At 37.3% G+C, this 13,087-nt stretch overlaps 1 protein-coding gene across 1 annotated transcript in view; it reads left to right on the top strand.

The window, feature by feature from the left end:
- Positions 1–10,363, top strand: part of nompC (no mechanoreceptor potential C) — a 517,130-nt gene extending 506,767 nt beyond the window's left edge. The window contains exons 22-26 of the mRNA XM_071598936.1: positions 807–1,170; positions 2,003–2,211; positions 3,177–3,312; positions 8,028–8,156; positions 10,092–10,363. Of these exons, the coding sequence (XP_071455037.1) occupies positions 807–1,170; positions 2,003–2,211; positions 3,177–3,312; positions 8,028–8,156; positions 10,092–10,363 (1,110 nt within the window). The remainder of the gene's footprint in view (positions 1–806; positions 1,171–2,002; positions 2,212–3,176; positions 3,313–8,027; positions 8,157–10,091) is intronic.
- Positions 10,364–13,087: the final 2,724 nt, after the last annotated feature.

The following is a 13,087-nucleotide window of genomic DNA, read 5'->3' as shown; positions in this document are numbered from 1 at the left end:
TCCTTGCATCCGAGCACTCTTCTTTCCACATGATGTTCTACTTATATAGTTGTGACTTTTTTCCAATCCGATCATTAGAAGTAAAATATTTCTCAGGTAGCGAATTATCTATAATTTGGGAGCCCCTCTCGCAGGAATACTTGATATTCGCATTGATTGTCAAGAAAAGGAAATCAATGTATTGTTTTTCAGATTAAAGAGCCATAAATTCGTTATTTTGAAAAATTCTTAAGAAATAAAGAGAAATTGCATATCATGAAAGAAATATTTCTTCATAATGATAACACAAATTCTTAATTTTATAGATCTTAAAAAAATCTAACTTTTTCCACGACATCTTGAAATATCTGATGATTTTTTTGCCATATGGTAAGTGAAGCGGCGTTTATTTATTTATGTCCTCATATGACCTCTCTCCTTTTAAATATCAACCAAATACCTCAGTGAAGCACTTGCAGTGTACTTTGCACTTAGGAACAGGGCATATTAAGTTAAATAAGACTGGAAAACCCTTCCATTGCCAGGAATCAAAATCGGGAACTTTGCACAGAAGGATAATGCAATGGGCAATCTATCTAATTTTTTTCTCACTACTACTGTTCAAGTTCACTGTAAGAGCTATCTACAAACTTTGCTCCACGTGCGCCAAGGATGTTAAGGCTGGGTATAAAATAATTTGTTCAAACAAAGTTTTAATTGGGTATAAAGAGGACCATTATCCTCCGTGAAAGTTTAAGCTACTTTTGAAGGCCAACGGTCCCGCAGCGCTGGTGTCAACCGCACCTCGGTTTTATTTCCTCTCACAGGTGGCCGTTCTGGGCTTCGGGGTCCTTGGCGTGGCACTTCACCTCCTGGGTCTCTTCTCCCTCATCTCTCGTCCCTACTGGCCCACACTCATGTACCTGCGGAACCAACTCATCGCCATCGCCTTCCTCCTCTCCTGCGTCCAGATCCTCGACTTCTTGTCCTTCCATCACCTTTTCGGACCCTGGGCCATCATCATTGGTGACTTAATGAAGGATCTCGCCAGGTTCGCCGCCGTCTTGTCAATCTTCATCTTTGGCTTCTCCATGCACGTGGTGGCACTCAACCAGCCGTTCAAGAACCAGACTCCTGAAGAGATCAAGGCGAACAAGAAAGCCATCTCGTACACTGGTCTATTCGCCGAAGGTAAGGTTCAAATCCACTCCAGCGGCAGTTTCGCTGAACTTTTTTCGTTGAGTAAGGCGATGCTCGTGTTTTGGGAAAAATTATCCGAACTCATTTAGGAATATAAATCCTCACTGTTGCTCTTTGAATTAAATTGAATGGCTGCTGATATTAGGATTTACTAATGCTCTCCCTTAATTGTAATAGTCAATGCTTTTATTATATTACTAGCGATATTTCAGAGTGACCTATCAATCGAATCTTTTTAATTCCAAAATAGAATGACTGAGATAATTTTATACGCTAATAAGATATTAAATAATTATATTAAATAACTATATTATATAACAATTTGCGTTTAATGAAGTTTTATGAAGCACTATTTATTTCATTACAAAATATCTTTACCTATCGAAATCTGTGAACGATGACCATTCCTTGATTTTCCTGTTGGAGAATTAAGAAACTTAAAGTTTATTAATCTAGAATTTCGGTACCTTACAAGTATTTTATCAATGAAAATGCCTTAAAGTCCGTAAGTTTTTATTAATTGCTTACACAAATAAAATTGCATCTGCAAATCTAAGATCAATAACAATAATTGGTGTAAATTGAAAAAACAGTAATTGCTTTTTAGGTTTTAGAACGAGAATTTGTTAACTCTTGTACAATGAACACAATATACAGTAAAATACCGAAATTCAATGATAGTTAAAATTTGCATGTGGGTAAATATGTAAAGTATCTCTTAGTCTTATAGTAAAAGTATAGTCAAATGCACGTAAATCTGTGGTTACATTGTTTGCAAGATTCCGGTTATCTTATTATAATTACCGCTTCCTTCCTCTTCCAGTGAGATTGTCACCGCTGAACGCTTTTGAGCGGCTATTTTTCGCCGTCTTCGGTATGACGGACGCCAATTCTTTGAAAGTCGAAAAGGAACAACCGGAATGGACGCTGAATCTTTTCAAGTTCGTCTTCGGGATATATATGGTGGTGTCAGTGGTCGTGCTTATCAACCTCCTGATTGCTATGATGAGCGACACCTACCAGAGAATTCAGGTGAGAAATCACAATCACAGGTTTAGGCCTGTTGGAGTATTTCTTCCAGTATGAAGAAACCAGATAGAACACTGACGAACTGACGGGTGAAGGACTATGATTTTGTTCGCCATTGAAAAAGCCAGGTTAGATAGCTGTTCCTTCTCTGCACTAATCCCTATGATTTATCCACACACATCCCTCGGACTTGCCACACAATCAATATTAAGTGTATGCGTGGACGTGTATACATTTCCTGAGAAGACCAAATGAAATGAGCCTGGCCATGCCTCTTTAAGGGCACCCGACGCAGCGCACTGTCTGAGGGATTATGGTTTATCCTTTTGGCCTTTCCTGTGCCCAAGAGAGAAAGGCCACGCTGCTAACTAGCCTTGAGCCGGAGACTCATTCTTTACAGTTACAAATTTTCTCCTAATTAGTATGGAAGGGAGAATATAAACAACTCGGCAAGATAAGAATCTTCATGGCTCATAAGATCTATTCATTCGATCACTCATTTAAGGTGAATGTATTCACGCTCGAAAGCGATAAATGAAAGAACAATTAGTGTATCTGGAAGTGAGTTGACAATCTTTTCACAATTTATTTATAACTTCCCTGGTATAGTCATTGAAATAAAATAATTCATGCACTAAAAGACGATATATAAACTTTGGTTCAATGTATTTCATTCTGTATTTCTAGTGTGTATGTACCTCGTCCTTGTGCTTCGTAATATTACAGGCATGCGATTCGATCAAAATTCCAAATTTTGGTTTGATAAAAATTCAGAGTAACCATTTCAATCGGGCACCACTTCATGCCGTTGTGTTTTTTGGGCGAATTCATAAATAACTATCTGATAGTACGTTTATTCAACCCTTTTGGGCCATATTTATGTTTAATACCATATGAATTAAATAGCGAAGCTGTTGCAGTCACTTTTTTCTGATCACTTCTTTTCGTCTTTCACCTCCTGCCTACAGGCCCAATCCGACGTCGAGTGGAAATACGGTTTAGCGAAGCTTATTCGCAACATGCACAGGACGACGACTACGCCATCCCCACTGAATTTGGTCACCACTTGGCTCATGTACTTCCTCAGGGCGTGCCACCAGAAAGGTAAGTTCCACTTCCGCCGCTATCTTCGTTCCCGCTGTTTACGCGTGCCTCGCGTGTAAAACGAGGGCTTTCACTCACCCTCCTGCCATTTTTAACTCCCGCAATCCTCCCAGTGAGTTGTATACATTTTTATTTCCAAGCATTCATCATAAAGCTTTCAGGGTCCCAACTGAAATATGTCGATTGACTGTTCTATCAATCATATCGTGAATCATTAACTGTAATACTATTGCGCCTATTTTTATCTCATCGTTGGAGAGTTGACTTAATGAAATAGATTTCCAGTGAAACCAATTGGCATAGACAGAGTATGCAGTCATTCCACAGTCGTTTTAAGGAATTTACTTTTTTAGTTAATGAAAGTTTGAGGTAACTACTTGGGCATTGTGACTCATTGGATGGAACGCTATATCAACAAAACGGAACTTCATTCGAATTACATTAGAGTTCTAAGCATTTGCTCTGCCTAATTCCAATAATTTGTATCCAGGTAAAACCTTTAATACTATGTATGATCTTTGTATCTCCTTGCACTTCGTTACTTTTTTAATTGATCTCCGCAATGCGTTTATCATACTTAACAAAATAGCTTTATTATTTGTGTATTGTTTATTGATACTTAAATCTGTATTGTTGAAATACATTAAAAACCACGACAAATGCAATTTTTCTGCCACGTCAGTTAATGTAAGAATCAAACAATTTCATCATCGGCTTACTTCGTTTACCTCCGATTAAAATATTTAAAATCTGCCCAGAATATTTTTCCTGCGAGGTTAGATTTGTCATTCGGTGAAAGTTGTCGACTTAAAATTTTCATGCTGTCAGAATCTTTGTCGTCCATGAGGCTTGTTTGGCATGCATTATCTCAATCTGATTCGCGCTTTTTTATATGAAGCGAGAAATTCTCCGGGGAGTGAGTGGCATTTTCTCCGGCGGATGCCTTCCCCTCGTATCTGTTTGCCGATTAACTTATGCCTTCCTGAGCCATTAAAGCTTTTCTTTTCACTCTAACTTTTGGCCTTTTTGATAAGCTTATCAGGGCTGAGGAGATCAACTAACACATGTTACGGTGCGGTATTAGTAGAAACACTAAAATCAATACGGAAGGCAAAGTACTAGCCACTAAGCACAATGAAAGCTCCCTACATAGTAAGCCACAAAATACAGAATTACCAATACTTCCAAGAAAGCTTAATATGAGAAGGAAAAATAGCATTTGAAAATAGCATGAGAAAAACTTTTTATCTCTTTTGTAATGTATCAAAAGGATGAATACCAAAATCGAAAGCGGTGAATTGCATTGGTGCGTATTTAGTCCCAACTTCATAATCGTGCCGCTATATTCATTTCCTAGAGTTTCCATGTATTCTAATGTTTAACATTCATTTAAATTGTATGCATTAAACCTGTCTCTTACAAATGAAAATATTGCGAATCAAGGAATTGTTTCCATGTCAGAACAGACATATTGATCGTGGTGTTTCAGTAATATAAAATAAAATTTGATACGAAATTTCATTTTTTTATAATCAGTAAAACTTTGACCAGATTGGAGAGGGTAATGCTTCGTATACTTCCTCCTCTTTTTCTTAATGAAGAGGAAACCCTTAATATTTTTCAGAAGGGAGACAAAAACAGCGTTTAGTTCCTTCTATGTCTGAGAAATCAATTTTTTATCATTTAGACAAGCCATCAGTGCATTTTAATGTAAGATCAATCCTAACATCAGCAGCCTCCTTTTAAACGCTTTTCCCCGCTTCCATTTGACAAATTGTTTTTAGTCTCTTTTTTGGTAATGACTCTGTCAATTATGCCAACACAGGTTTTAAGCCCCTATTATTTCGTTCTATTATTTTCTTAAAGTAATTCTATTTTTTTAACATTTTTATTGATTGATCAATCTTCTTCTTTGATTTTAAAATTTCTTACCATATTATGCTCTCATTGTCTCTTTTTATTTGTTTGTTCAGTCAACATTCCACCAACAAAAAATAATCAAGAAACTTATATACTATATGTGAAACATTATTTAATACTGAAATATTTTATACTAACATCAATTATTCTAGGCAGTTGTTATGCTGGCAGATAACAAACATTTGGGCGGACCCCTTGGCGTCTTTCGTAAAGAGTAGGCTAATGCCGACGCCGGGTTTCTCTCCACCCTTCATCCTTTCCTGTCCATCCCTTATGGCGCAAATGACCTTAGCTGTCGGTCGCCTCCCCTAAAAACTACTGCTACTCGACAAATATTTGGCACCTTTCTGAGATTTAAGTGAAGTTTCTGAACTCTGAGCTTTATCCTTTCGACGTCTGATTGACCAGTTAGTAAGAATGCACGTTTAAATCTTTCATTGATCAGCGATCATCGTGCAAATCAAAACATTTTTAGGTTGCAGCCCCTGCCACCCACATGAATAAGGAACATAATGAAGGAGATGAGCTCCATCTGAAGGGAAATAAGCTGATAAGCTCCACTGTATTTTCCTGGTTGTCAAGTTTTTAAGTTTGCGCCGTTAACTTTTATCGTTCCGTTTCCGCACCCGAGTCAGTTCCGTTCCATCTCTCTGGATAGTCTCTTTTACGCTCTCTTTATTTTAGTGCTTATAGCGTCTTAAAAGGGGGCATAAGTCGTTGAAAGTTTATATATTGAAAGCTTCATGACTCCCGAAACCACATAAACAGATTAAAAGCCTCGTATCTTCAAGGATTATGAAATTTTCTAATATCGCTTGGCTTAATAGTTAATTCTTTGAATTAAGTCTTTCTTGGACTCGTTATAAAATTTTTCTTTCTCATAGTTGCTTGTTACAAATTTGTCCGAAAAGTTTGAGTGCGTATATTTATTCCACTCCACTTAACTCGTATAAATAAATAGTGATTACCCGGTTGAAGAAGTATTTCAAGTTGAAAAGGCAATTGATTCACGTGTTCAGTATGAAATAAAGTTGCCCTGGAAAGATTAAAATTGTGCGCAGGCAGATATTTTGAAGTTTTATACTCTTAACCGCTTTCTTTTTTATTTAACTTCCAAAATTTTGAATTCACTTTTAAGAAGAAGGGAGAGGTCGCTTTTCTGGTTTCAGTGGTTGAGTCCGGAATATGTCGATGCTTGTGACACGTCTGACTGGAAACCGCGCTTTGAACTGGACACTAAAATTCCGTTTGTATTAAACAGTGGTAGATATTCAGAATTAATACTAATGCCAGCAGTGGGATTACCATAAAACAATCTACCAAAAACGACAGATCCCGAAATTTTTAAATTCGATGGTTGCAAGGTAATTTTCAAATATAAGAAGAATAGTTTGAACAAACAGACGTTTTCATTTATTATTAAAGCCTGACGAAGTAAACCTGAGGTTGATAAATTTAATAAATGGTTTGTGAAATTCATAAAAATAAAATATTTGTTTCGGTAATAGCTAACCCACGTTGAATTTTTTTGCAGATTAAATGGCTATAAATTTTCGGAAAATAAATTTTCATTTTTTGAAAAGACTGAATGTAGATAAGGTCCCAATGAGTTATTTTATTCACTTTTCCTACGTTAAACCTCTCCATCAGAGGTTTTACGTTATTCCTTTCATGAATCGACAGTTGGAAGCATGTACCTAATCGGGGACACAACCCGGTTAAGTGAGGCCCTTTTATAAAAATACCTGAATTACCCTATGCTGCTTTAAATATCAATTACCTAATAGTGTTTGTCCTTCATTCGAAGTTGTGTGGTAAGTTTATGGGCACTTATTTCAATAAATGCATCACTTATCTAGGTTTCTATTAGAGGATGTTGAGGTAGATTTTTGTGAAATAGAAACGATGATGAAACATAAGGGTTCTTCATAATTACTGGGATTTTTTATAAATGGTAATTACTATGCGATCCAGCGTGTCCATGCATCTCTACATGCATGTCGAATTTACTATGGGTAAATAAAAGTAACTGCGCACAGCTATGTATGGGACGGAAATTCATATTTGTGGGAAGTAATTTATTTTGGTCTAGTGCGTCAGAGGCGGTAACTGGCATAGCGTTTTTATACATCGGTATATACTTTAGAATTAGTGTTAGAGATATCATTATTAAGTTAATACTTTCCTTATTAGATGAAAATCACCATCAGCACATGGAAGTGAATCTTATCATTTCTACTATCTTGCGACGTTAAAAATTGTTGTGCTAAAAAATCCAAATTAGGGGCCATATATTTAATAAATGTATGTCAACATTTAAATGAACCTCAGAAGTCTTTCTCATGTAATTTATCTTTAATAAGATAAACATCTAATAATTATTCGAAAAAAAACTTTGGGCATTGTCAACGTAAAAGATTAATGGCCTAATTTATTATTAAAACACTTGTGTTAAAGGAATCAATTCCCATTTCGGAACCAATTACCTGTGAATTGAGGCTAATTTTCAAAAAGACCCTCTTTTATTTAGAGCCTCGATTACTAATGAAAGAGCCCCGCGGCCAGAAATTTCAGTCCCTAATGGTTTCGCAACCATTTAATACCATCCTTTAGTCATGAAGTAAAGTGCTGAACTGTTTTTGGACCTCACAGCCACGAAAGGGAAATGAGTCCCTGGGAATCGATAGCTGGCCGTTGGTCATGACCCCAGGCTTGGACTAGCTGGCACATACCATTGTGTATCCGGATCGAAAGCATTATGAACTGCCCTCATTTCTCTCTCTTTCTCTCCATAGTGGTCCACCGGAAGCGACCCAGTCTGGTGCAGATGATGGGCCTCCAGTCCAGGTCCAGATCCAGCGCAAGGACGAAAATGGGAGCCAAATGGCTGTCGAAGGTGAAGAAGGGTCAAGTTGCCCCAAAAGGTGAGTCCGTTTTAAATGCAGGCCAGAGTAACTCATTCTTTTCTGAATAGTTATATGCTTCCCATGAATTACATCTCATATCTTTTATTGAATATTGTAATTTAAAATATTGCCGACATAGTGAAGGCCAATCCACCTGGCTATGAATGTAGGAGAAAAAGGATCTAAGATGATTAATAATCGTTCCTCAGTGAAAAATTCAGGTTGTTAGGATCGAGGAAGATTCATAGCGTTAATTCTACTAATTTATATTCAATACGATTTTGAAGACCGCGAAATCTGTATGAATCATTTTTTGATAATCCGCAGTTCCTACTTGAATTCATTCCGAAGCTGCTTTCCACTTAGTTCGTAACTGTTTGAAATAAATTTTATTGTGTTTGAGTTTTCGACACTGACTTAACTAATTAATTTTTAATTCAGTCTACTGCTACATCAGAGCCACATTTCTTAGCATGAATAAAGATACTTTTTTAAACCAAGGTTGAGATCCGAATTTGAGAGACAGCGTAGTTGGCCCTGTCTTCAAGTGCTACCGCTATTTGGACCATGAAATCATGCCAAATAATTGCCAGTATGAAGATATTTGAGACTAAGACCCTCGGTAATGATAGTAGCCAGGTCCGTGATTTGAAATCAGGCAATATGTATTACAAACGCATGGCGTTCTCCTTACTTTAGTATTCATACTAGTTGAAGATAAATATCGATAATAATTGAATCACATGAATTTTTGTTTACTTACGAGCATTTTACAACAGTTTTGGTAGGTCAAGTGTTGCTAGTTGGTAGCACAAAGGTCTGACTTTCCCAAAGATCGATTTGAACTATCCGAATCCGTAGTTACATTCATGTATATCGTGCTGAAACTTTATAGACTAGATTTAATTTATAAATAATATTCTGTATTAACTTAGTTCATACTCCCAGTTAAACTACCGCTGGGAATAAATTTTTACCATCAAGAGGAAATCATGCATGAAATGTTACTAAAGTTACGCGGACAAAAATCAATCAATTGATACTTATCAATTAATGCAATACTCTGTTAATTGATTAATTATTTGCTGCGGAATTTTGGTTATTACAAAATTTTTAAAAAGATATAATTCTTGATTTGATAAATCACACATTTATCGAATGCGAAGAAGAGATGAAACTTTGTTAGTCCATTTAAGAGGGCGTCCTGTTACTGCCCAGAGGTTTTCGCGTTGAAAGCTGGGAGAAGCTTCTGGAAACTCACGACTAAAACCAAACCTATGTCATGTTATGGGAAGCATTAGGTTGAGAAGGAGAAAAGACGAGTCGCTGTTTACCGAATATGTGAATTTCAACAACCGTATAGCGGTGGTGGCCTACGTCTCTCGCGTTTAGGGTCCGGTTAGTAATGGGTTTCATCCTCTAATGACCAGTTTTGGACGAAACTTCTTCAATTTATAGCAGAATGCCCCCTTTACTCCCCTGTCAGAAAATCTGGAGCGAGATTCAAAATTGCCGTTTTCTACCCTAAATATGCCAAATAGACGTCATATTTTTACAATTATGGTAAGAGAAAATTTAGTGGAGAAGGCGAGTAAACAAAAGAGTTCAACCTTGTTAGAGTCAAAAAACTTGGGGATTTCCGAATATCCATTACTGGCATTACGCTCTGAAAGTTATTTAGTTATTCATGTATTGATTTTCACTCGATGAAAAGAAATTAAATCTAGCTCTCACATCAGTATCGAAGACGCTTCTTGAGGTTTATTAATTTTAACCTCCCTCGCATATTTCATGCTTTACCTAACGTTTCCACCTGTCTTCGCTTGCTCTGCCATCATTACTTTCCGTCACGCACTAGTTGTTGAATTGAGCGTTCCCCATCCAACGCTGACTTAGAGATATTGCGAGTCAATATCCTTTTCTGGTTTTAATCTCTCGGTCCTTTGTTTTCAGACTCTGTGGGTCTAAGTGTGGTCCATCTCAGTCCCTTGGGTTCGCAGCTGAGTTTCAGCAACGCCCAAAGGATAGAGAACGTGGCCGATTGGGAGACGATAGCGAAGAAATACCGGCAGCTGATGGGCGAAGACATCGACCACGACAAGTCGCCGGGCTCTGGGGGTGCCGCAGGGGCCGGCGGAGGCAACCAGCCTGGCTCGGCGAACAGCAGGGCCGGAAGACCGGCGAGAGCCGACGCCAACGCCAACTCAGTAGCGAACCCCACGTAGCAAAAGTAGTGGCAGTGGTGGTGGTGGACATTGGCTGCTGTCGTAGGAAGTGCATCCCGCCGCCCATCGATCACCACGCCACTCTCGCGAATGTCTTCAAAACGGCGTCATTTTGTGGTCAATTTTTTCTCCGGACAGGATTCGTTCCAGCGTAATTGGGAAAGTTTGATTGCAAAGTGTTTCAAGAACTGTGTGAGAGAATCACGCCAATGTAAAAAAATGATAAGCTGCGTGGAGGGAGTGTGTGCCTTCAGAACGATTTTCAATTAAATAAATTTGTTAAAAAAATGATCAAGTACCTACTTATATATAGAATGAATGCCAAGGCGTCGTTTCTAGTTCCGGTCACTGGAAGAAGAATGAACGCTAGAGAAACATGTCTTGACTTTGTTTACTTTTGGGGAAACTTTCATTCGTCTTTTGTGCTAAAGTGTTTAAGCCTTCAAAGGACTTCATTTTGTGTTGCGCTCCGAAGGTGAGTTCCGGATAATTCAAAATTCAAACCGACGTTCCTGCAGTATTAAATTGTAAGACATTTGATTTTTTATGTGAAAAAGAACGTTGAAGACGGGTTTAATTGTTTATATAGCATAAATAGTGGATTTCTTTCTATAAGGTCAGTAGTGTTCCTAATACGTTTTAAACCGCTTCCTTTGAAGTGCAAGATTCTCACGATGAGGATCGTTTTGTTCATGGGGTTGATTCCTCTCCAAACTCTTCCTCTTGTACATATTTAAATGTACATTAAAATATATCTTATATACTTTGAAGTTTTATTAACAAAACCTATTGGCTTTTCTCCGCCTGTGTTAAGTTATCCATTTCGTAGCATTTCTTGAATGGTAAAGTACATCATTTTTCATTAATTTTCTGTTGAAATGCGATGAAAACGGTGAACGCCATCCCCATCAAAAATAATTGAATCCTGACTATTATGCCATCAAAATCTCTTCATATAACAAAGCAAATAACATATTGGTGTTAAATAGAGGAAATAATATCATTTTCATACTTTGAATGATTAGTTATAGTTATGAAACGCATATGATCATTGCTTTCATATCGAATCTTAATGATGAAGAGAAAAGTGGGTTGCTTTCAAGAGGACCACTGCTGTAAAAGTGATTCTCAACATTTCTTGTCCACTATACAATAAAGTATTTTCTTGGCTTTAGTGACACATGCAACAAATACTATCAGTTTTTCAACTACTACTAACTATTATAATATTCTTAAAATGCATTCTTGCGAGATACATATACTCTGACCAATAAATACGCAAACTGAGGCCATGAAAACTTTATTTTGCAAAATTTAGTCTACATCTTTTTTCCCCCTTTCAAAGTACTCAAAATTCATTGCTATGCACTTATTCCATCTACTTTTCCACTGTTTAAAGTACCCTTGGAAGTTCTCGCCAGTTAGGCTTCTTAGTTTTCTCGTCGTTTCTTGCTTTATTATGTCCACATCTTCCCAGTGATGTCCCTCGTCACATTTTTGCATTTTGGGATTAAGAAAAAGTCGCAGGGGGCGAGATCTGGTGAATAAGGAGGATTATCAAGGATGGTGATTGATTTTTTTGCCAGAAAATGGCGAACAATTAATGCTGAGTGTGCAGGTGCATTGTCATGGTGAAGAATTAATCCATCATGTTCGGTTAAAATAGTGCGCACTGTTGATTTTCCTAAAGTCAGTTCATCAGCTATCATTCGGACAGTTTTTTGACGATCGGTAAGGACAAGGGACCGCACACGATCAATGTTGTCGTCAACACGGGTGGTTTAAGGTCGTCCTAGCCTTGTATCATCCGTAGCGTCTTGTTGGCCGTCCTTAAAACGCTTAATCCACTCGAAAATGGATGTTTTCTTTAGAGCATTATCACCGTAAACGGCTGTCAACATTGCAATAATTTCTTAATAACTTTTACCGCACTTAACCAAAAAACTTGATGTTGATTCGTAGCTCCGTAATTTCGTCAATCCCCATTTCCAACAATTCGGCAATTAATCCAACTTCGTGAGGATCCCATATACTTGCAGCAATCTAAATGAAGCCTAACCAATGACAGATTACATTTCTCTTTGACCTTTTCATCACATTTATCAAATAATTTTCTAAAAAATCTTAATTTTTGGTTAGCATGTCCCGTTTGTTTTGGCCAGGAGAGACCGTCTATTAGTGAAAAGAACTTAAACTTTTGGGATTGGGCAACTGAAATAAAATAAGGGATAATGGCAAAAGAACTAAGTTCATTTAAAAATGCGATTATTTTGAAGCATAAAAATCATTCGTTTTGACTGGGATCCCATATTTTTTGCATAGAGAGAATTTCATATTTTTGTTCACAACAGTGAACAGTCACTTTTGCAAAATTTCTTGGCATTTTCTTTAAAAAGCGTGTCCAGCCCGAAAGAGAGGTTCTTCTTCTAAATATGTTCACAACAATATATCTGTATTATTAAGAAAATAATAATTAACTAGAAGCTAATAGCTAACTGGGAACTAACTAGAAAAAATTAAGTAATTCTGTTAAAAAAATGTGGCGGGAGTTAAGAAAGAATTCAATTTTAAGTCATTTTTCAAATTCTAAGAAACTGCGGGAAATGCCGCAACGGTATCTTTTACGGAGTCATCTGCTAATGAGCATTTCAATGCAACAAGTTCTAAGTGCACACAACCATTCGCTTTGACCGGGACGAAACCGAATCCCTCGATGTTCGGCCG

The sequence above is a fragment of the Hetaerina americana genome, unplaced genomic scaffold (genome assembly GCF_022747635.1).
Source record: "Hetaerina americana unplaced genomic scaffold, ioHetAmer1.1.p SCAF_10, whole genome shotgun sequence".
NCBI classification, from domain to species: domain Eukaryota; kingdom Metazoa; phylum Arthropoda; class Insecta; order Odonata; family Calopterygidae; genus Hetaerina; species Hetaerina americana.
Note: the sequence above shows the minus strand (reverse complement) of the source record. Positions and strands in the feature narration are given on the sequence as shown.